This window comes from Chinchilla lanigera, unplaced genomic scaffold, assembly GCF_000276665.1.
Source record: "Chinchilla lanigera isolate Chin_1 unplaced genomic scaffold, ChiLan1.0 scaffold00069, whole genome shotgun sequence".
NCBI lineage: Eukaryota > Metazoa > Chordata > Mammalia > Rodentia > Chinchillidae > Chinchilla > Chinchilla lanigera.
Genome location: NW_004955470.1, coordinates 7,382,120 through 7,407,281, shown reverse-complemented (window position 1 = coordinate 7,407,281; position 25,162 = coordinate 7,382,120). Strand labels below are relative to the sequence as shown.

The following is a 25,162-nucleotide window of genomic DNA, read 5'->3' as shown; positions in this document are numbered from 1 at the left end:
CAGTGCCAGTGCTGTGGCCAGCCCAGGCAAGGATCCCGCTCTTTCTCTGTCTCTCTCTGTGTCTCTCTCTCTCTCTCTCTCTCTCTCTCTCTCTCTCTCTCTCAAAAGAAAAAGAAAAAGCACTGGGGGGGGGGAGCAGAGAAAATGTATTAGCTTACAAGTGAGTGAAAAAAATAAGATAACCAAGTGAAATGAACAAACCTGGGTTTGACTATGATTCAAAAAACAGTTATGAAAACAAGTGAGGCTGTCTGAATGCAAGCTGAAAGGTGGAAGCAGGCCTGGGAGCCTCTTAGGGTGGTGTTCAGTTGTGTGAAGGCTGTGCTGAAGAAAACTTGGCTCAGTATTTCCAGGTCAAGAGGCAGGTGGTACTGGGACTCACTTCCAAATAATACTGAACTGTGAAGCTAAGTAAAAGGCAGAAAATATTCACTCTTTGACTAGTTACGTACGTACAGGCAGTTTTCATTAAGTAAGGACCTTCCAACTGAGCTACCTCCCCAGCCCTTTAATTATTTTTTATTTGGGTCTCAAGGTCATTGAGCTGCTCAGGCTGAGCTTGAACCTGTGCTCCTCCTGCCTCAGACCCTCCAAGTGACAGGGTTATAGGGGTGCCACTACACCCCACTGGAAGGTATCACTGAAATTCCACGACAATTCTGTTCTCAGATAGACCTTACCTGAAGAGCTCACGGACCCCAGCTGATAATCACCCGTCTGGCTGCTGTGCCTTTTCTGCCTCACGGAGGACCAAGGAAAAGTAATGGGATAACTCCAGCTCACAAGGAAGAAACTAGCACCACTGATGAGCACCCGTCCCTCACGTGTGTCATACAGCACAAGTTTCCCATCAGAGTGAAAGAACCGAGCCAGGGGTGGAAGCGCACACCTGTAATCCCAGCACTTGGGAGGCTAGGTGGGAGAATCACTGCAAGTTCAAGGTTAGCCTGAACTACATAGCAAGACCGTATGTTTTCAAAAAAAAAAAAAAAAATGCAAGAACTGAAGAATTTATCAAGAATTGAAACTATCGGGAAAGGAATGAAAAGAATTAAGATCTGTTAAGCACATGCACCTACTACCTAACATGCACGTGAACATTACACACTGCAAACATGTACTGATAACAAAAATTTTTAAGCAGAATTTAAATTACCAATCCAAGGACCACTCACAACACATCAGGGACACAGAAATGTGTGTGTGTTCAACTGAGGTCATCTAAACGCGCCCTGTGGATTCTCCCAAAGTCAGTAGCCAATGGTCAGCCCTGGCTCTAAGCTGCAGGACGACGCAGCTAACAGTGAAGCCCAACTTGCTAGAATCAACCAATCAACGCTGGAGTCCAGATGGAAGCTCAGCTCATGAAAGCAAGCTCTGCCAGCTGTACTCCAGGCACGTACTCCAATCACAACACCACGTGCCAGTTTACACGAGAAGCTGTCCTGAGAAAACTGGCTCAAGGGAAGGTGAGACTTCCCCATACTTCTCTGGAAAGTTCAGTGAGTGAATATGTCTTGGGAGGGCCCGCTATGTACCTCGGGCTGGTCTGGATGGCGATCCTCCTGCCTCTCAGCCCCCAAGTGGTAGGACTACAGGTGTGCACCACCACACTTGGCAGAATCTGTATATTTTAAACAAAGCCAAACTCACCTTACGGGCGTGTTGTGCTGATGTTGCCCAATTTGAACACATCCTTCACATGCCTTCCCCAAACCAATCAAACCGAACACAGCTTTCTCTCAAAAGAGCCTTCAAAATCCTAAGGACAGTCTTAAGTGCCAACAAGGCTGCACGGACCTGCACATCCCAGCTTGCTCCTCGTTCTCATCCCCGCACCTCAGGGGGGGGTCTGGACACTGGACAGGTGAGGGGGGCCCGTGGTTCTACAGCCAGCACAGCCGGCTCCAAGGCGGACTTACCAGCTGCCACCGCTACGCCTCCTGCCTCCTGCGCCTGACGGCAACTAGCAGCCTCAAAATTACCTCTTGATCTAACCATAAGAATTAGGACCAGCCTGTCCCAAGCCGACCCATCCACGCCTCTCTGCTCTGAGACGGAACCAGGCAGAACCCTGCTCCTCCCAGAGAGCCCGCAACAGCAGCCGTGCCCCTGGAGTAGACACAGTAGCACCAGCACTGGCGCACACAAGGAGGGCGAGTGCGCCTTCCAGGCTGCCAGCTGCATGCGGTCTCCCAGCCACAGCGCCCAGGTGACAGCAGCGGTCACTGCATGAGACTCGCACACAAGCCTGAGAGGCAGGCAAGTGTGCTACACAGCTGAGTGGGTTCTTTTTTTTTGAAGACGCACCATCTGGTTTTCATTTTACCTGAACACATGAGGTTCGCATTGATTATTTTTAAAGGAGTCCTGGAAACACTTGTATCTCCCATTTGTCCAACACTGCTTTATTTTTCATCCAAGAAAATACCTTCTGTACACAGCCTCCACAGAAGTGGAATACAGAACTGGCCTGGGCTCAACAGCCTGGCCAGCATGCCCAGGGCCCTGGGGCTGAGCCTCAGCACTACCAATGAAAGAAAACTAACGCGGGATACAAAGCTTGCGTGTGCTGTGCAGCTACGCTCCACGCCTGGCTGGAAGGGAACAGAGCACGGCACCCACAACAGGACTCTAAGGCGGCAGGGTGAGAAGGACTTGCATTTCTCAGCACGGCGCCGCTCTGTGCACACTCCATCCGAGGCCAGGCTGAGGTGAGGAGGCCTCTGCACAGAGCACCAGCCCTCCGCACGCCTCCAGGAGTGAAGGCCAACAGCCCTTTGCAGGCCACAGCTACAGACAGGAGACCAGCAAGAAACTAAACTGTTTATAAACCTCAAAGCTTATCCTTAAAACAGAACCCACAAGGCGGCCAGTAAACAAGAATCAGGCTAATCAATCTGCAGAGATGTGGTCTCCAGCGACACCATTTCCCAAAACGGCACGCGAGCCAGACCACGGCACGCACAGACTCCGGGGAGCCCTGGGGAGAGCACTCCGTAAGTGAGCGCGGCGCCTGCAGTACAAAAGCACTGCAGCTGCACCCCACCTCGAACATGGCCCTCACCCTGAGCCCCCAGATGTCTCACCGACACAACACTCTCCTGCCCAGTCAACCAAGAAACACAGTTTCTCCATTTTAAACGCCTCTAGCATCTTCTCTGAGAGAGGAAAAGAGCACCATCACCTTGTAACATGTCCCATCCTCGAAATTTTTAGTGAGGATCTATCTGTCGTCTTGTGGTCCAAAGACCATACATGTTTTCTGATTCCAAGTGACAATCTCGCACACTGAAGCTGCCCACGCTGTGGGGGACCAGCACAGAGGGACAGGACACCACTGTGAGTCACTGACAACACTTCTGAAGGTGGTCAGCATTATGCCCTCAGTAGACCTAGATCTGGGGAAGCTACAGCTTGGATAAAAGACCTCTCAATTCATAAAGCTGCTGGGTCACACTTTGTAGAAACTGTGAAATGACAGTGTTGAGCCCTATTCATAATTAGGCAAGCTAGGAAAACATAAAGCAAATTTCATACATAAATAAGATGTAGTTCTTTATAATCAATGGCTTTTTCAAATTTAGGTATGGAATCATGTTTAGAGGAATGTACACTCACACGGATTTACTAAGTCCCCCTCTTTCCCATCTAAAGCTGCACAGTAAATCCTCCTGCGACCATTTCAAGAACTATTTTTTGCTACTAAACTTTGCCAAAAGCTGCTCAGCGCTCTAGCAGATGTTTCTGTTTTCCAACCTCTGGGAACTTGGCTGAGTCTTCTTTATTCCCCCATGTTAAAAATACAAGAAATGGCACATTTCTTGTGGCCTAATACCCTAGAGAAACTTTTCCCCACCCGCAGCCTCCACCTCCCTGCTCACACGACCTCCAGGGTCCCTTCTCAAATCGCTTCTCTCCATTAGAGAAGCTGGTTCCAATTATGGTCCATTGTGCTGGCCAAGGATGACATCACTCAGAAGTGGGTTTCTGGTGCGTGTGCACGTGCCTGTGTGCGCGCGTGCAAGGTGTGTTTTAAAGCTAATGCTACTGAGTCTTAGTTACTCAGGGACCATCTGCAACAATCTAAATCACCTAGTCTGCTGCCGGACCTACTAACCTGCAACACCACGTGGGAAGTATTGGTCCCCAGGGTCAAACTCTCCAAGCAGAACAATGCTCTCACACTGCTGGGATGGGAGTAGGGTCCTTTTATGTAAGGATTTCTTTAAAAATGTGAGATCCAACCTTACCTCGGTGACATCCATAACTTTGATGGCCGCCAGCTGACCCGTTTTAACATGTCGACCCTGAAAACCAGAGAAAAGGACATCAATCAGCGCAAATGTTTTGCAGGATCATTAGAACAGAACTGTTAAGGTTTCCAACAAATCATCTCTCTTCTAGGCTTTCCTCTTATCAACCAGGAGTGTTGATGAAGTAGTCCTTCACTCTCCAATATGACAGCATCTTGTAATATAAATGAGCTACATTTTAAACCATGACAATGAGAACAAATGAATTTAATAAGCCATCAACTCCTTTCTTCTACAGCTTTAATTTATACATCATCATCTCCAAACAACTTAAAATGTGTTCTTCCACACAGCAGACTGACCACTCCCTCCTTAAAACTGCACATTTAAAAATCAAATCCTCTATTTTTTTTTTGTACCGGGAATCGAAGTCAGGACCCTGTGCTTGCCAGGCAGGTGTTTGTGCCACTGAGCTATATCCCCGACCCTTAAATACTGTATTTTTATGTCAAAAAACAGGTAACTGCAATTTTGACCTGGTGGACTCCCAACACCCGGCCATGCCTTGATTTCACAAACCTTGTACTGAACCCTTTCTGAAACTGTCCAGCAATCCCGAAGTAGAGAGCTTAGGAATCAATGACTCAGAATGAAGGAAGAACCATGAAGTAAAAGACACGGCGGGGAAGGAAGCTGATGCTGTTTTCACGGCTGTCCTGTAAGTCCTCATCTAGAACCTCAACTCTGAAACCCACTGTATCACTAGGCATTCCAAACAGATTTTGTTTGTTTGTTTGTTTTTTTGGTTTTTCTCCGGTACCGGGAACCGAACTCACGACCTTGCGCTTGCCAGGCAGGCGCTTTTGCCGCTGAGCTAAATCCCCAGCCCCCTCCAAACAGATTTTGTATCAGTCCCCTCCCACCCAGACGAGCAGTGCTGGCTCAGTCACTATGAGTGCAGTCCCCGCTCTACTCTCTCCAGTGCCCTTCTGGTCGTTTCTCAGGCCAGCAACTGAGAGCTACTCAGATATCTGAGCATGACCCACCTAGGGACTTGGTAGAAATGGTCTTTTTGCCAGTGTCAAACAGAAAATATCCCTGTCTTTTCAAAGAGCCTGCCTGTCTTGTGGTCTTCATGATGAAGTGTGACCACAATTTCAAACCGGAAAAAAAGTCTGTTTATTCTGAAGAGCTTGTACAGGAACTCATGCTGCAATGTGGACAAAGCCACCCCACGCAAAGGACACTGCAGGACAACTAGCACACTCAGTAACTGTGCCCTCGCAACTCTCAGTCGGGCAAGTCTCGGGCCCCCTCAGTGGAGGCAGGCAGCAGTGGCAGCCACTTCCCGTGGCTGTTGTGTATAGTAATGGAGATGCAAATAGGCACACGCTTGGTGGTGGTTGGCCACGTGATATAACAGGCTATAGTACTGTCTTAGTTACTTTTCTCATTGCTGAGACAAAATACCGGACACCCAAAGTTAAAGGGAGAAAGGCTTATTGTAGCTCATGGTTTGTAGAGGTTTCAGTCCATAATCAGCTAGCTCCAAGGCAGGGTGGAACTACAGAGGAGAAACAGTTTATGGCAGGCAGAAGGTAGCAAAGCAAGCAACCAAGGGATGAGACAAGCCTCTTTTTGTCCCTTATATTGTATCCAGGCTACTGGGATTAGGATGGCACCAAACCAATCAGTGCACTGATTTAGCAGTCACCCACCCTTAATCCTAGCGCTCTCCATCCTAGCATTGCACCATGACTCAATCACACACTAGGTCCAGCTACTTATGAAAAGGCCCACCTACAACCACATGAGGCTGGGGGAGCAGGGGGGGTGGGCGGGGGGGAGGGTTAGACACAGCCATGACAAGTAGGAAGTAATCCTCTGACAGTTGCCAGGATGGGGCTCAAAGATCCCCTCCCAGGCACCCCATCGGCCCACAAACCTCCTGGTGTTCCCAAAGAGACCTATTTCCCCATCACCAAAGCCCCTGGGAACGGGGCTCTGAGGCAGCAAATTGCTCCTGGATGTCCCTCTTTTTGAGAGGGCAGACATGCTGGGCTGTGGTGCTGTTTCCTAGTGTCTGACATTAAGGTCCCTACAGGTCAAGAAAATCCTTGGGTCTATAAAAATCCTCTCCAGATGTTTATTTAGTGGTATCTTTCTTTTTTCTCTTTCTTTCTCTCCAAATAACTTAACATAAACGAAGCCTTCGGGAGCAACCGGAAAATGATCTGTTCTTCCCTCCACAGTTCAACTCAAGACCACAAGTGTGTGTTCTCAGGACCTGGCAGTTTGACAAGGGCATAAAAGCTGAGATTTGTGAATTCACTCAGCATCTGCTTTATATAGAACATAAGTTTCCCTGACTAAGGGATTATAAATCAAGACCTCATATAGACTCAATTACTTCTGTGACTGAGGCCAGACCATGCAAGAGCTTTAATCTCCATTAACACATACTAGATCTCCAAACTAGCTCCACTTTAAATTTAAATTAGCAAATCTGCTAAGAATCTGCTTCCTCCATTCTAAGAAGACATACTGGAAGAAAAAAGAAAAACCCATGGGATTCAGGCAGCCATGGTTCCCTGTTCCTCCCCTACCCACATTTCCATAGGAGAGCTGCTTACCCTTTCCGGGCTCCCTAAGGCTCTATGGGACTTGGTGTGTTCAGAGGCCTGGTGCCCACAGGAAAGTATAAGCCCTGGCCCTAGGAGCAAGACCTCCGCCTCCACCCCATCAGAGGCCCACACTCATTCCCAGCCCTCTTCTCCCTAATTCAGGACGCAACTCTCTCAGACCTATCTATCAGACGATGTCTAACTTCTGAAAGGCAAGACCAGTATTAGACGGGGCAGGGATACTAACACAATCTACTTTTCCAAGTTTTTTAAAAGCTGAAGCTCCTACTTTGAAATAAGTCACAGCTTATCTCTGAGATGGGCCACACGACAAGGAACAAAAGGAGCCAACAGCAAACCCGAGGGAAAAGCCCTCTGCGGGTGGTGCTGAAAGCGCTGAGCGTTACCCCGTTGCCTCAACTGCACAGTAACGGGGCGACACCATGGTTTTCTGAAGTTCAGGAATGTGTGATTTACTCAGCACTACCCAAGAGAACACTGAGGCATGATATGGATTCCCTCCACCAGAGGTGAGCTAAGTCTGCTGAACCAGCCCTGGGAGCCTGCACACCTCTCCCAGGACCTCTCAGCATTCTGGGGCTCTGGCAGCTGGCCTTCCTCTGGCCTGCTTGCTGAGAGAACAGTCAGAGAAAACTGCACTGCACGGGACGGAAGGATGCAGGGAAAGGCGTTACTGAGTCTGAGGCTGTTCCACTGCTCCATCGTCTCATTTTAACCTCCATGATGTTCCTTCCTACCACAGGTAACATGACCACAATCTATCACTATTTCCAACTGGCACACTATGTCACTGAAACATGTAACTTGTGCAATGAAAGTATGTGAACTTAATACTAACCAAGTCTTCCTTTCTTTTGTGTCACCCACTCTCAAACTGTCACATTAAATACACCCCCAGCACCCATTTATGAGCTCTCCTCCTGTCCTGTTCTCTGCAGACAGGGCAGCCCGCGCAGGGCTCTGAAATGCCGGACGCCAGGGATTACAGCCTCGTGGCTTGCTTTACTTCCGCAGGACCGTGGAAACGTTAATGCACTGATAGACATTTCATAATGAAAAGCTCCCAAATGCTATTCACATGTATTTTCTCAGTTGGGCCTGGAAAACCCTAGGAAGGCACTGAAGCAGGTCATTAAGCTATTCTGTAGATGAGAAACTCCAACTGGATTTTATTATTCAGTTACGTTCCCAAGGTACAGTGGCAGCAGGGCCCCTTCCAGTGATTATACAATGAAGCGACTGCCACTGTTTCTTCCAACTCGTCAAATCCCTGCTATCAAAATGTTTTGTTTTTAAAGGAACAGCTAAAATTACTTCCATGCTATGCGTTCAAGGAGAGACGTAAAGATGTAGAATTAAAAGTTTTTCTCCATCAGTATCATTTCATCAAAGTCTGTCTCACAGTAACTACAATCACCTCTCTGTTGAGCAACCTTTGTGACTTTTGATTCATTTTTAGTTTTTAAATGTTAGGGAAATGAATGTTTCTTTTTTAAGAAGAAAATTATTGTTGGCAGAGGTCCAAGCTAAGGAAACTGGCCCAGTTTTCAACTCTCCTTAGCCCCAACCAAGTCAAAATTGCTACCTTGCGCTTGCAAATATGAAATCCACTTAGAACACATGTTCCAAGAAAAATCACGCCGTATGCTTTTAAAATGCAGGGCTCTGTGGCAGCCTGTCTGTCTGCCTCAATGAAGTCTGTCCCTGGCCCACAGACAAGAGCCTGGAGGCAGAGGAAAGAGCCTTCCAGGGAAGCTTTTAATCTCTAGAGGAAGATACAAACAAACCTAAAAGATGGAGATGTTCCTGTCTCCCAAAATCACCTGCTAAAACCAAGAGCCAGGCAGCTAATTCACGTTGTAGGGTGTCTTGACCTAAGCCCTGTAAGTGCACTAATATCTAGCTGATGATTAAATATGCCCCACACCTGGTGAGAGGACACTGCCGGTGGTCTCGTTCACAGTGAGAGGGCATTTGGAAGAGGTGCGTGTGAACGCAACAAGAGAAAGTCCTAGAGGTAAGAATCCACCCTAAAATACGATGGCCCCAAGCCGGGCCCCAGCCGGCCCATCCCAACTCCCCAGCAACAAATCTTACCACTCATTCTGCACCATTCCCCCATTAACAGTGCCAACAGCTCACGCTTTCACAAGGAAGAACACCGCGACCGGCCGGAGATGCTGTCCACAGCGCCTCACCTCAGCGGGCCTTCACAGGTCTGCCCGCCCTCACGGAGGTCTAGGGCTCACCGAGACCACTGACAGACTGCGCAGAAGAAGTGCCATTTTGTAATTCAGGAATAACAAGAGCCCAGACCCAAGCATTCTCACAGTCTAAGCCCATCAGGGAAGGGACAGCAGGGCAGTCATACGGACAGGGGAGAACAGACACCAGGGCAGCCCCACCCACTCTTGAGACACTCGGCAAACAAGCTGTCCTCCTGTTGTAAGATGGAGACACTAAGGCTTAGGGACGGTTAGATTGACCCAGACCTGTGTCCTATTCCAGGCCGTAGACTTTAAAACAGCCATGACCACAATTGCCTCAACCAAGTGCACTATACTGCAGATAAAATTTACATTGATTATACTCACACATAGCAATAAAATCCTTCCCGAATCCCAGCAGGGGACAGGCAAGCAGGTGCAAGCCCAGAGAAAAGGGGAAGGTCTAAAAGATGCGACACCAAACCGCCCCACCCACGTGCGGGCAAGCAAGGACAAGAAGAGTACGCTGTGTGCTGAGCCTGACCAGGAAAGTGGCTGGGTCCCCGGCAGCAGGAAGAGACGCCATCCTGAGTGTGGCGCCTGACGCCAAAAGGACACCAACCCATGCACAAAGCTTCGTGTCTGCACCTTTGTCCCCTGACTTTTCGGTGGTATTCTGCTGGAATGTTTCTATTTTGGAATTAAGGAGCTTGCGGGGAGGCTGAGTTCTTCTGGGAAGCAAGTCAAGTTCAGTACCTGGGCCACCTCGTCAGCTCCTCCACACCCGCTCCTCCACGCCCGACCCAGTATAAGAGCGGCCTGAGTAGGGTGCAACCTGTAAACCAGTGTCCAGTGACCTCTCCGGTGCTCTGAGGGGTGGCGATCACTTCACCAAGACTGATGGGAAAGGGCCAAACACAAGCTCTCATATCACACTCAGACTACACAGTACATTAATTACGAAAATACATGCAATGTACGGTCTTCACTGGGAGTTTGGTGTGTGAAGGTCAAGACTCCTAATGTGTAAATTCTAACAAATGCCAATACACACTCCATAAACACATGAAACTTACAGGAATTAAGGAGCTCAAAGGACAGGTAAAGCCTGTCAACAAAACTGGTGATTTTACAGATGCAGAAGTAAACCCAGGGAGCGGGAACAACATGCGCCTGGCAGCCAAGCCCAACCTAACCATCGATTCTCTCCCCAGCATGTCTCACCCACACCACTCATGGTTCAACTTGGAAATTCCTATCCACTCCCCTTTCTGCATTTCTTGATTTTCACAGCAAATATGGAAGCTAGGGGTCGTGTGGTTAGTGGCATGAGTTCAGCACTAGGCAATCTGCTGACCACTCTTTCCATCCGCCCCAAAGGCAAACAGACCAGCTTCACTGGTTCTGCATGGTGAACCCCAAAACCACAAGCCTCCCTCGTGAGTGCTCTTTTCCAGGAAGTGTCTATGAGATATCCAGAATTATCAAGCGGGGAGGATGTGTTACGCAGACAGAACTCCGCAGCCGCCTAAGATAAGGAGCCACAACTGTCACTCAGAAGGGAGACAGTGCCAGGTATTCAGGAACGGCTCCGCTTCTCAGCACCTCCCTGCGAGAGGGCAGGAAGAGGGCACACGGGCCCAGCCATCCATGCTGCTCACCACGGGCCTCCAGCGCCAAGTATGAAGCGAGCTCAGGTATTGGCACATCCCATTCTTGTAACTATTACTTCCTGTTACATACAGTCACCACATGCCAATCCACTTCTCCCTCGCTTCCACCACCAGCTGTGGATGAGCAGGCAGACAAAGAAAGCACAGGGATACAGAAGTGCCATGAGATCAGCAGGACTTGGGACTTCACAAGAGTGCTTCTATTCGCTCAAGAGTTCAAAAGGAAGAGCCACAATATAGGATTTACCTTTCTTGGGAGGGAGCTACCTTATCTAGAATGGCACTCCCTTTAGAGAAAATTGCTGTGTAGACTAATGCTGAGAATAAAATCAAAACAGATGCCCTGGTGAGATGTTACCCAGTGTCACACCACCCACTTCCCAGTGCATGAGCCACCGTTCTGCACAGGCGAGTTAGGTAACTCAAAGAAAAATTCCGCACATCTTTATTTTTTAAGGGGCCAATCTGGATGGAAAGCTCTCCTAACCTTGAATTATTGAGTACACTAAAGGTGCTCTTCTGGATGGGGAGGGAAATCATCATGAACATCAATTACTATCCAGCCCTTGCAATGAAGTCAACAGCCTCAGGGAACATGACAGGAGGCAGTACAAAGAGAGGGCCAGTCATCCAGGCTCTGCGCTGTCACTCACAGCTGAGTCTGGACAGGCTGATGTGGCTTCCAGTTAGATGAGCTCTCCTTTACTGTACCCCAGTCCCCTCAGTGTCAGATACATGGAGACATTTGAATGGACACCTAATGAAAGGATACAAAGACAAGTGGCACTGCCACAAGAATTCAGAAGCAATTCCTTCAAACGGGGAAGGCAGCCTGGGCTGGGCAGCGGCCCGGGTGGGAGGAACGGACAGCTGCTCTTTAGAGACACCTGGCCCAAGTCCATCAGAAGGGCCAACAGGCAGTGCCCTTTCTAATGAAGACGCAGGCCTGCGGTCCAGACAACAAATCAAGTGTGAACAAGAAGACTGGCAATGTAAGAGAACCAATAGTAAAAGGTCCAGAAGAAACAAAGGATACAGGGTTTCATCAACAGCAACATATAAAACACTGGAACTTTCACATTCTCCACCCAGTGATCACTAACATGTAGTATCCATGGGCAACTGCCTCTTCTACTCACTTAAGAATTCCAACTGTTCTGGGCATGGTGGCACACACCTGAAATCCCAGCACTTGGGAGGCTGAGGCAGGAGGATCACTGTAAGTCCAAGGCCAGCATGGGCTACACAGTGAGTCCAAGGTCAACCTGAGCTACATAGTGAAACCCTGCAAAAATCCCAACTGAGTTTGGACTCAGCAGTTTTAGTTTAAAATAGTAAAGGATCATTTAACAGCATGTAAATTCTCAGTGTTTACCATATGCAAATTTGTTTTTGTATTTTAGCCACTAAGAGCTATGACAAGACATTCACTGGCTGGGCAATTCATAGCTCTGGTGGTGCTCAACCTGAAATTCAACCACATGACCACCATTCTACTTTAGCAGTACACACTCCTGAAGGCAGCTTAACCCAACACAGGACAGAAGGTCCTGTAACTGACCAACGGGAGGAAGTTGCTTCTGCGTGACCATCATTACTGGACTGGCCTCTGGCCTGAGCAGTCATGGCCACACCACACGTACTGTCACACTGGCAGAGCCCAAGAACAGGACTCCTCATGACTCCCAACGGTATCAGACAGAAAGAAATGCATGTTCACAAAAATCTGCTGAGAAGCAACCACTGTTCCAGAGCAAAAAACAAAATACAGATTTTGCAGGATTCTCTCCCCTCACCCCACACCCAGGAAGTTTCTCCACATTTCTCCTTTGTGGCTTCACAATGCACTCGATTTTTGAGAATTGCATCCACACCATAACTTTAATGCTGAAATACCACTTCAGACATCAGCAAAGCGCTCCAAGTCAGCTTGTCTCATTCATTAGATGCTGGATGAAAAAGTTGAAGATTTCAGACACAGATCAAAAAGCAAAGGGTTAAGTGGTGCAAGGGACTCTGGTCCCGTTCTGGGCTGCTGACCCTCCCATGGCCCCTTCCTGCTGGCCACCAACCCCACAGTCAATTAGGGCTTTCAAACTGGCCCTTCTCAGCACATCAGGAGCAGACGCTAGAACAGCACTGCCGTTGAACCTGCATATGTTTACACACTTTATACAAAGTCAAACTAAGCAGGCTTGTGTCTCCCTGAACTGTTTCTAAATGTAATTATACCCCAGCCTCTAAACCCACACTGCCCCTGTGTCACAGGCGGGGGTGGGGGGTCGCCCCTCCCTGAATGTGCCCTCCAGGGCAGTGCTCATCTTCCCACTGGTGGCCACACCCCTACACAGCTCTGAATTTTCATGCCACACCTCATTCATTCCTCAGAACAGCACTGTTACCCATTAAAAAGGGAGTGGATGATAAAGAAGGCAACCCACTTCTAGAGTTTTCCTTAGGGTTCCTTACATGGTATCCCTTACCAGAAATAGTGTACTCGGGCCACTAGCTCAAGTTTTTAAAATCAGAGTCCTTTTATTCTAACTCTTGACATGCCCATGTAAAATTTAACATAGTCAAAAGGAAAAAAGGGGGGTCTTGACTTGAAAGATAGAAAATAGGGAGCGAGCTCCTGCCTCAGGAAACAGAAAACTCCCTCCCACAGCATCTTCTGTTAAGTCGGGATGACTTTTAACCATTTAAAACCACGGAACCACAGTTGTAAGAGCAGGCTGAGTTTTGCTCGATGTCATATAATCATTTCTTTTGAGCTGTACACACCCATTATTACTTTCTCAGAAAAACAACACAGTGAGAGGCTGTGTAAGTAAATAAAATAAGAAGGCAGTTTCGGAGAGCTGTTCGAGTCGAGTGGTGCTAGCCAAGCAGGGTGCTGGCTACCCTGCCCTCGACCGTGGTGTCACCTCTGCTCTGCCTCCCCATGGACCAACAAATCTCTCTCTCGCCAAGGAGGCCAGCAAGGCCCTGTACCATGCGCCCCCTCTTTCAGCAAGTGTTCTGGTGAGTACCTACTTACCCACCTGGCACAAGTGTGCCAACATTACATAATGAAGTCCTCACCACAACCTTTCAAGTTGAAGCCAGGCCTATTCCACAGAAAGGGAGGGGAAGCTCCAGATGACACACACCCAGCCCACGTTCCCACAGGCAGGAAGGGGGCAAGGCAGATTCTGAGTCACATGTGTCTGGCTTCAGAGCTCGGTACTGATCACCGAGTCAACCGGCACTTTCCATACAGGCCCCAGGGATTTAAAGCTGAAGTCTGCTCTCCACAACCTGCTCGCCGCGTGCCCTAAGTGACAGCAGCCTGTTTGCTGCCAGGACAGACACAGAGCCGGGTTGTTAAAGCCAGTGTCTGTAACACTGAACTATATCTGGGGCTCACCCAGATCCCTTGGGTCAAATCCCTGCACGCGGGGCCTGAGCATCTTAAGCTCCCCCTGAGTAAATCAGAACGTCTGCCCTGTAGCCCCACGGGAATAATGTTAGAAGAGTCCAGCATCTAACACCCGGGCCCACACCCGCCACGAAGAACTGTAAGCCTCCCAGAGCAAGGCGCCCCTGAGCCCCACGTGCCAGTGAGGGGCACAGCCTGTGCAGCTAGGAAGATGTGCGGTCATCTCCCAGATGGGGAGGAGCACAGGGGCTTGGCCGGACAGCTTGGGAGAGCCCCGGCAGCAGATGCCACAAAACCCTCCAACAAAACCACAGACTGGTAAGAGACCTCTCTTCCCGCCTCCTGTTACCCTTCGCTGGGTGACCTTAGGAGCCCACTGCGCCAACAGGACACTAATAGAAAGTGTGCCAGAACAGCAGGTGTGAACCACCTCTGCCTTAGGCCAGCAGGAGGTCCGGTCACCCTCCCCTCGCCCGGCTGCAAGAACTTCTCCACGGGAGAGACTGAAACAGATGGCAAGTCACCGACGACCGAGTCTCCGCGCGCACTGCCAGCCCGCACCGGGGCCTGGCACGGTGGCGGGCAGCAGCGGCTTCCAGTGAACGAGCAGGAGGCCAGCGGCGCTCGCTCCTGTGAGGACTCCGGGCGCTCTGTGAGCACAGACCTTCACCACAGCTTCCCGGGTGGCCGAGCTTCACACCCCTCCTGTGAGCGCTCCTTCTGTGCTCCGCAAGTCCACCCACTCCCTTCCCCCAAACTCAACACAAAGACGCAATCAGAGGCGGCCACGCAGGACGCGGGAGCTGACTCCGCTCTGCGCGAAACAGAGCCTCTCCTCCTCGGGGCGGACACGCTTGCTGTTCCTGACGGGTGCGAGCCCGCTGGCCCCAGAGCTCGGCCTCCTACACGGTACAGTGTGGCGCAAGGGTACAGACTGATGAGGCAAGGCCTGGAGTGCCGCTGTAAGACCTCCTGAGGCCTGCAACTGGCATCCAGCCCTTCCACCAGGGCAAAATGCGAGTGTGACAAAGCCCAGTCCCCGGCTGTGCAGAAGTGCTGCGGGCTGCTCACACCGATACACCTGCACCTCCGCCTGGCAGGGGCGACATCTCCCCAACACAACACTCCCTCAAAATCCGAACTCCCAGGAAGCAGTTTCACTTGTCTACTCATGTATGAACACTCTACACACCTGCACATCGAAGGGAAACTAGAGTCGGTATCACTTTGCAATACGGTTTAATAAAATTAAATGTAAAAACTGAAAGGAAGCAGCGAGGATGCGAAACCCAGGAGGGGCCGGGGCCCTTTGGCCTCTTTTCCTGTTTCCTCGGCGCGGGGCCCGCAGCCAGACAGGCACATCCGCTCAGGGGTTCTGCTTTGTTGGTGCTGTCTTCCTTCCCTCCCTGGTTCTATTCTTATCACACTGTCATTTAAGAAACTCACAATTCAGGGTCCCCAGTGGAGTCGGAGCCTTCAGTTGAGAAAATGTCGGAGCCAGGACAGGTGTGATTCCTGTCCCCAGAGCTACATCGAGGAGGAAGTGCTGGGTCACAAAGAACACAGAAAGGGAGCCTCAGAGCCGGTACTCACAAGCACCCATCTCCAAGAGGAAGGCAGACTCCGTTCCACCTTGTGAATACTACAGCAAAGATGAGGCCAGATGGGTCAGCAGAGCGTGCACACAGGCTCAGAGCAGGAGAGGTGAGCTTGTCACTACCCACTCCTCCTGGACACCGGCGCTTGCGGGTGAAGATGGGGACCAACAGGCGTGTGTGAGGCCTGGCACGTGGGGAGACTGAAGACACTAATCGCCTCGTTCTAGGAAGCCAAGGAGGCCCTGGCAACACAGGCACTGCTTTCCCACTAGCGCTGAGCGCAGCACGCTAGGCAGAGAACAGCAACAACTTTCTGCCTCGTCCTTTCTTGGCCGGAGACCCAAAATCATCTCATTCAGGCCTGTGGAAAGGAGGTCTTAGCAGCCTGCGACCTAGAAAGAACTCATGCGGAGACAAGCGCTTCCATGGTGATGCCTCTTTTTATCAGGAGGTACGCTCCTAGGCTGACACACCAAAGGACTTTTACTACATTCACCAAGGCTCACCAGGCTTAAGGAAATTTTATTGGATGCATCCTCTTTCAGGGGTGCGAGCTGCAAATTTGGATCGGGGTTTGTCTAAAATGGGGGCATCTGACTACAAGTCTGGGGAGACAGCTAACCCCTCCATGGCACCAACACAAGGAATCTGCTTCTATGTTTCTTGGTGGCTGAGATGCCGAGCAATCTGTGGCCCCCAGGCCTCTCCGCCAGGGTCACGGCCCAGGAGAGGCCAAAGCCAAGGCACATCTGGGGTGAATCCTCCCCATGCCTAGAGCCAGCAGACCTCTGCCCCTGACCAAGCACTGTGCTGGTCCCGCTGACCTGCCAAGGGAAACTTGAGAGCCCTACAGACGCCCGGCGGGCCTCCGGTAGACTCTGCTGCCAGGACCACCAGCAGCTAGACTTCAGCCGTCTATTACAAGTCCGCAAGCTACTGTGTTTCAATCTTGGTACCCAGCAAATTATGTAGGGACTTTGCTTCTGTTTAAAGGAGGACAGCAGCAGGGTGTAGACTGCAGTCTTCTCTACAGTTCCCACTCCTGCTATCTGGCCCTTGGCCACAGTTTGGTGCCACCTAGTGACGGCTGTCTGCGCAGCTGAACTGCCCAATTATGACTCCAAGTCCACAGGAGCAATTCAAGACCCCAGGTCAGATCCGCAAGTCAACCCAGTGGAGAGAAGGAAGAAGAAGAGAGGCGGAAACGTTAGTATTTTTGTTCCATGAAAATGCAGAGTGAACAAAAATGTAGCATTTTGTGAAATTTTAGATCTAAAATAGTATTTAAGTGATCCTCTTTAAAGGCCCACACTGCACATATGCTAACATCTTGCTTCCAAGACACGGAAGGATGACAAACCCAGTTACTGATGGTCTGAGCGAGTCCGTCCTCTAGTAAATGTTTATGAGATATGGCTAGGCTGGCAACAAATGAACAAGAGCTCAAAAGGCCAGGCGTCAGGGTTATTGGTTCTCCCCCCTCCGCTCTAGAATTTCCTTTGAATACACACCCTTTAACAGGTATCTCAAAATCGTCCCAAGCATCACAGTACCACACTCTGATCGCAGCACTAGAGAATACAAGTGATTTTTAATAAACTGAAAGCACATGCCACCAGGCCCCCATCCTGGAACTCTGCCTGCCCTGACCACCTCCTATCTGCCTGTGAGCAGCAGGAGGCAGGGGGCCACCCTCGCTGATCTGTGGGCCCAGCTGACCCCCACCCCCAGCCCCAGGCCAGCTCTCGAAACAGGGTGCTCTGCCCCTGCTGAAAGGAGCGTGGAAATGCGCTCTACCTCCCTTTTTCTGTTTAAGTGGTGGCACAAGAACAAATCAAATTTTATAATGATGAAGCAGTTAATTTTCCGCTTTAAAGGAGGAAGAAAAAACAAGTCACTTGAATTGTAGTTTTTTCCAAGAAGAAGCCGCACACCAAACAGGGACACAAGATTTTGGGTAAAAGCAAAATTTTTCTTTAAAAAAAAAAAAAAAATCACAAAATTGACCCATAAATGAAATCCCAGGCCCTCAAGAGATTCTTCTCCTCTTAGCTTTGTCAAAAGCAGCACTTTGCTTTTAAGTGGGAAGAGTCTGAACAGCTTAATCCAACTCTACCCACTGACACCCTGCGCTGCCTGAGAAAGGAAGCTTCCTGCCTCAGAGCAAATGAGAGCACTTCCGCCTTCTGCAGAGAAGGAGCAGCAGCACGGGAGGCAAGGAAGAGGGGCTTGTTGCCCTGGTAGGGACCTGACTGAGTGGTTCCCGAAACCCGGCTTGAAAAGCACCCCCAGCACCAGCCACACACCTCTGCTTGGGATCAGTCTGTGCTCACCAACTCGCCTCCTGCTCGCTCCACAAGAGGGAAAAACACACTGCACACACTGTCATTCGGAGGGCCAGGGGTCGCTGTACTGCCTCAAGGTCTGCACAGGAAAAAGTAATACGCTATGTGGCTGGTCCTGAAGTTAATGTTAAGGTAAGGCATGCACAAATAAAATGGCAGGGCTATCCCAAAAGGAAAAAAGACCTAAGCCAAAATCTTAACCCTGAAGACAGAAGTGTGTGCTTTATAACCACGTAAAGCACTCTTGCTCCTGGAGGGGAAACTTTGTCTCTTCTAACCCAACACTGAATTCTTTGGAAAAAGCCGCCAGTACTGTTAAAAAGGAAAGCAATCGTATACGGTGATGGCCAGCTGCCTGCCAAGCCACTTGGGCAGTTCCAGAAAGACCGAACTCTGACTGAGAGGGACAAAGCACACGTCCCTTAACTGGATGCAGCAAGGCAGTCACTTTAGTGCCCCCGACTCATTACAATATTAAAATATCACTCCGATTATGATGCAATATAATCACACACCTAGGCAGCTTAGGTAATTGTAGTAATAAGGCACGTGTGAGGAGGAAGTATACAAATACCCAACAATTAAGAAAAAATTAAGAAAATCCATTTCACTTATCTACACCAAAAGTCTGAAACCCAGTCTTATATTGAACAACTGTACCAATATATAGTAAGCCACCAAATCCAAAAGGCAGTTTTATTTGTGGGAAAGAAAAAGGAAAGAAATAACAAGGCTGAGCAGAAGCAACAGTACATTACAGCTCATTCTAACCCAGTCATTAGGAAGCCGAATTGTCACAGCAATTATTAGAGCAAATTTCCTGCCTAATTACAGGCTAAGACGACCTGCCACATACCCACTCCGGTGCCACCTGTCTGGGAGGAAGCCAGTGCGCGGAGAGCAGGGCTGGTGGAGGAGGACAGAGGCAGATGCGTGACCAGAGGTGAGAGAGACGCAGGCCCACACCGAAGGACGAGTGAGCATGGCGTGCTTTCCTCAGCTCCGAGAGGTAGCAGCAAAGCCCATGCGGAGGTCACAGTCACAACACAGCCGGGAGCCCAGGACACCAAACCAGCCCGCCACAGGGAGACTGAGCCTTCTGCCACCAGGGGGCCCTTTCTACTATGGGGGGACCGGAAGGGATACACTCTTTACGATTTTGAACTCATGAGAAAAACTCTTAATAAAAACCACATACAGGGCTGTTCCACCCAACTTCCAGTGAGGGAACCGTTTGAGAAGTCCACCTGGCTCTGCACAAAGGAGCGCCAAGCAAGCCACCGTCTTCTCCCTGGACCGCGCCAGTTAGCCCTGTCCGCTGTTCCTACTGTCAGCACATCTCTCCAGGGACAGAGGGTGCCTCAGCCTATGCAACCGGAGTGTGGAAGAATGGTTTCCTCATACAGGAAGCATAAAAGGAAACGAGCAGAGAGACGCTAGAGCCAGAAACAACCTAGGAAAAAAAACCCAATGTTTAAATTTTTAAAAATAAAACTCTGACATACAAGAAAAAAAGAGGGGAAAATGCTCGATTCTTAGATAAAAAGACTCTAAACCTGAGTGCGCTGGAAACTGGAGGCTAAGGTTCACCTCCTTCCGAAGTACCCAATCCATTCACACCGCTGTGTATGTACACTGCCGAGAAGTGTGTGAGAGACCTTGGCCAGGGCCCAAGACGGCTCCAGGCCTCCAGAGCTCCCCAGTCCACTTGAGGACATTTAGGACCACGCTCCTGTAAGCCCTCAGCCAATCACTTTCAAAGCATCAGTGCCCTTCCCGCCGGCCGGCCCGCATCTCCTGCCCAGCCGCGGCTTGCTCCTAAGGGGAGGGAAAATCAGTCCAGTGAATTCATTTTCCCACAATTCCGCAGATTCTTAGAGCTCAGAGGCCAAGGGGCCACATGTAGTCATTTACGGGGTAAGAGAGAAAGTTCTCCCAGAGCAGTCAAGGATAAGGGCACATTACTTCGGTGAACACAAAAAGCAGATGCTTGTGGCGGCCCGGCCTGGGCCAACAAGAACAGCAAGCATCTCCGAACGCCCACGTCTTACACGTGGGTGTGTGCCTGTTCACTACGGAAGACTAAACGAGCAATCTGAAAACAGGCAAAAGATCACTGTGCCAGAGACGCTGAGAGGAATTCGTACGAGTCTGCACTTTAAAGGAAAGTAACTGGCTCAGGAACGGAAATATCCCCTCTACTTTTAACTGTGAACAGAAAAACACAGCAAAGTGAAGGGAGTAGTCCTAACTATAGAGTATCTGATTCCTAATATCTAGATTCAGCTCATAAACATTTTGACATTATTTCTCCTAGTGAGACATTTCCCCGTTGAACCATTTTAAAGGGCAGAAATCAAGATACCTCCTTTCTAAATATAGGAAGTACTGTATATCCCATACCCATTACTACACACCATTATCTCAGCGAAGGAACACAACAATCCCTGTATCTCCATATTAGCCAATCCTCTCTCTCCCAACACCCCTGTGATTCTAGGGGACTGACTCTCAAGGAACAAGGCCAGCGACTTCACAGAGCTCTCGTTCTGACTTGGATTTACTCTTCTCCGCAGTTCCTTGCACTGATCATTTGCTCCTCTTAGCCACAAGTTTACCTTAAGATTCTGATTAGCATTTTTTAGGTCATTTCACAGAAAAGACGCAAACTTCCACAGCACTGCAGTCGATTACACATGAGGTTATCCGACTATGCATCCGTGATCCTGAATTTGGTTATGCAGTGAAATAAATATTCTAAGCTAAGGTTATTTCAAACAAAAATGCTTAGGATTTCTAGGTAAGTTTATAAATAAGTTAAGAGAGAATGCAGGAGAAAGAAAAATTAAACATTAAATTAAAATAACGGAAGTAGATGAGCCACAAAATGTGGAAGAGGTCAGAGTCATGGTTATATTAACTTCAGTTATGAGTGAGAAATGTGACCAGAATGTGGGCCATTTGCAGTAATTCAAATGTAATCTGCTTTAGAAAAGTTTAAGATTTTCAAAGCAGAATAAAATTATTAAGTGATTAATTACACTGCAAAATTATCCCTACAACTAATTCTCTGGACGTCACCAAAATCCATTTAAAATGCCCTCTTCTAAGTCACAATTTACGTTTCCAACCTGCTGCTCCATAATACATCCGCACACCTCTGGGGGAAGTCAGGGCAAGAAAGTCCTCATCTCATGCTACTGACGCACGTTTGAGCTTAAAGGCAAAGATTCAGCCAGGAATGCAGTGTCAAAACCAAGGGGAAATTCTAAGCCTCCTGATAGGCAGCAGAATGGCCTTTCTAATAAAATGAGTTATGGGTTTAACAGCCAGATTTGATCTGCGTGCAATTCCTCAGAAACATCTTATGTGGAACGAGAAGGTCCAGGGCTATTTACACACAACACTCATACTTTATATGTACACAACAGTTTTACTCATATTACACATACACGCACACTGCATGGTTTTTAAACCTTAGTGTTCTCAAGTTTGAGTAAACAGTATTTGTAAGTGTGTTACATGAACCCTCTTTAATAACAGCAAGCCTACACGGCTTTTCAGAAGACAAGCTGTGTAGCGACAGCTCGGTGTGACAGAGAAGAAAACACAGTGAGGGACGTCCTGGGCCCACACCTGCATTCCTGCACCCCAGCCTGGGGCCGGCACATTGGAGGTTTGGTTTGCTTTGCTTTTTGTGTGTTTATTGCAGGGAAGAACTTTACAGGTTCAAGTCAATTTCCAAAATCAGAAAACAACTCTACCTCCCCGAAGCATTCACTGGGGAATTTTATTCATTCCTCTCCTTTGCTTCTCACAGAAGCTCATGACATTTTTCACCTTGATCCCTCTCACTCTGCTGAGGTGAAGACCCAAGTCGTGAATGCCACCGGTACCTTTTGTGCAAAATCTCTGGTGGATTTAAACTTCTGAAAAATCTTTCTTTACTTACATTTTCTTTTACTGGAAGATACAAAGGAGGGCTTGCATACTTTTTGTACATTCTGACAACTCTGGTTATTCTCCAATCAGGAAGACGTTAACTGAAAATTAGATACGCCCACTAGCCTGGCCATCGAAACCTAAGAAAAATCAGCATGTTAAGCAAAAGAATGCTACACCCGGGTGTGTGACAACCGGAGTCACCCAACCTGGTCCTGACTTGCAAGGGGTGATCCACACAGGCTGTGCTCCACGCTCTGCAGAGAGGCTGTGCAGAGCCAACTCCTGCATGGTCCACAGCAGACCTGACATCAAGCGGGGCGGGAAGTCAAAGCTGCAGCAAGCCCTGCTTCTCAAGTCCCTACAGGACCCGCTCCCAGAGCTTCCCACACTGCCCAGGGCAGAGCAGGGACTAAGGGAAACCTGTTGCCTCTAACTGGTCTCTGGTCTCTGGCCTCACAGCTGTGGACCTGTGGAAGGATAATTAGTCGTAACTTTCCCCCAAATGCCGGCCACGCAAACTCCTACACAAACCTCACCCGGCCCCCTCTCAAACAGCTGCTGGAAGCTAACAGAAAGCGGGCGATGGCTCTTCCACGGTCCCTTCCTCTCAGGCCCAGTGACACCCACACAGGGAAGCCGAGCCCAAGAGGCTGAGGAGGAGGGGCCGTTACCAAGTCAGAGCCTTGGAGCCCTCTGCTAGCCCCAGAGAGACAACAGAGCAGCTTTGTGGGACGCATGCTTGGGTCTTTCTTCACGGCGATCTAGAATGAGGAAATGGCGCTTGTTGCCAGACTTTTGTTAAAGAGCTCCCATTTAGATGGCCATACCCTTAATAATCTCCCCCTGTGCCACTTTAGCCGTTTTACCTCCACAAGAGCTGACAGCTCAGCAGATGGTATCAAAAGTACTTCTGTGCTCCGGGCTGAATGGAGAACGAGGGCCCTGGAGAGACACAGCTCCTATTCACAAGTGCTCCTTTGAAAGCCCCTGGCTTCTAAACCCAGGAATTCAAGTCACTGCGGGGAAAGTCTTCAGTGCCCAGAGGGACAGGGAGGGGGAAGGGGGCACACCAAATGTACTGCCTACGTCCGCCTGGACTGGTCACCAAGGCGAAGCTGGTAGAGGAAGCGTCTTGTCAAGGCGTTGCAACCTGTCGGATGCCACCCTCTTAGGGAAAAGTTCTTCTACAGCAGAGTCGGCGGCTCTGGGGGCTCTCAGCGATGCAAACAGCCTGCTGCAGCACCCGGCCACAGGCTCGCCGCCCCTGGTCCAGGCCTCAGATGAGGCCTCTCTGAATGCAGACACGCACTGCTGCCTACTGCCAAAGGTCCTCACCAGAACACGACACCAGTTACAGAACACAGACTTGAAGGAACTCATTCTCCACACTTACTTTCTAATCCTGAAACAACCTGCTCCTATTTTTCCAGACAAGGACACAGACTGAGGAGAGTTAGGTAAGGTGCCGGGGCTCACAGACCTCCAGGGTCTGAGAGGCCCTGTGACCCCACAATCCCAGCCTTGTCTTCCGCTCTCCAGCCTGGGCCGCTGGCCTTGGTGCAGGAGGCAGGTGTGGCTGACGGAGAGCTGAGCACTGCTTTCCCCTGAGTGCCATGGCGATGATGTCCTTTACCTGTCCACCAAGTGCACGTCCTGGAGGCAAGGACTGACTTACTCTGTACCCCACCGCCTAGCACGAGGCCAGAGCAAGGGTCACCAGGCAGCCGAGCCCCAACCAAATCTCGCACAAGTCAGTGGAAAGGTAAGTAAGCACCACACAATCCTAAAAGAAAGGATGGACTTAATAACAGCAAACCCTCAAGCCTTAATGTACATAATCTTACATATGAAGCTCTTTGTTTACACCAAAACCAAATGAAAAGGAAGCCACACTGCCAAGAGTGCCATTAACCTCCACAGCAAGTCCACAAACACAAACGCTATAACACTCTCATTATTACTGCCTCAATATTTTGCTTCCAGAGAGCTTAGGATTCCGAAATTACAAGTCTGTCCTTTTATACGTGTCAACATGTTCAAACACTCAGCTTTAAACAACAACCAAAACACTGCATTATCACAACATACGGTATTTCACCTCTGTCTCCTCACCACTTGTGCACAGCGGCTCAACTAGCTCACATACAGATGGCTCAGTAAGTCTGAAGCCAACTTCAGAAGCTAAGCTATGAGAACATGGAAGTACCGTAACAGACTTCAGTGAAATACAGTCAACTTCAGCAAAAACAAGAGGGAGAGGTGGGAAAAGGGCTCTGATAATTTTCTCTTCTGTTTCAGCTCCCTTCACAAACAACCCCCATCCCTCTCCATTAGGAAATTCACAAACTCAGAGGAAATGCCAAGAAGATGGTGTCATGCAAGACTCCTTTAAGAAAAGGAAAATAGATAAGAGCTCTTTCTAGGAGAAAAATGCCTAAGGAAACTAAAGGCAGCAAGCTTTGTTCACAGACGGAGTGGCCCAGCCCAACTTAATAAGCTTTTTATAGTCTCTGGAAAACCGAAGCAAGAATCCTAAAATAAAATGGCAACTGTTCTTTCTAGTGTCCAGCACCCAAGAGAGATCTCTGATTAGCTCTAAGAAAGTATGCTGCTGGGAGTGTGATTATTTCCACTGCCTACAGTGCTGACCTCTGCCAAATTTCTCAAGTATTTTCTTCCTTTCTTTAGATCACATGCTTCCCCCTACCAGGAAAAGCATCCAAGGTAAAGCTACGAGGTCGATCATCATCGAAGTTAACATTAGCAGAGCAGCTGGGAAGCCTAAAGCCTGGGCGTTTTGGTTGTGTTTCACTGCCTTCGCTCAACATAAATGCACAAATGCCCAATAAAGCATCACTGACAATAGTCCCTAAGATCCCCGTTTTATCCCTTTTCAAATAAAGGATACTAAATAGTATTTGCATCGTAAGTATGAGACGAAGATATCTGATTTATCAACCCCCGCCCCCCCAAAAAAAGAGAGGGCATTGTGACTAGATCCATTACCAGAAGACAGACCATTTAAAAAGTTTTGTTTTCCTATGGGTATTATGATGTCTGATTTATGGGGGTGGG

General features: G+C 49.1%; 1 protein-coding gene across 20 annotated transcripts in view; it reads right to left on the bottom strand.

The window, feature by feature from the left end:
- The window catches only part of Map4k4 (mitogen-activated protein kinase kinase kinase kinase 4), a gene marked incomplete at its 5' end in the record, with an annotated part of 136,702 nt that overhangs the window by 63,470 nt on the left and 48,070 nt on the right, over positions 1 to 25,162 (bottom strand). For all 20 annotated transcript variants that reach the window (XM_013522767.1, XM_013522771.1, XM_013522774.1 and 17 more), the window contains 1 exon segment: positions 4,254 to 4,310. In XM_013522767.1, the coding sequence (XP_013378221.1) occupies positions 4,254 to 4,310 (57 nt within the window).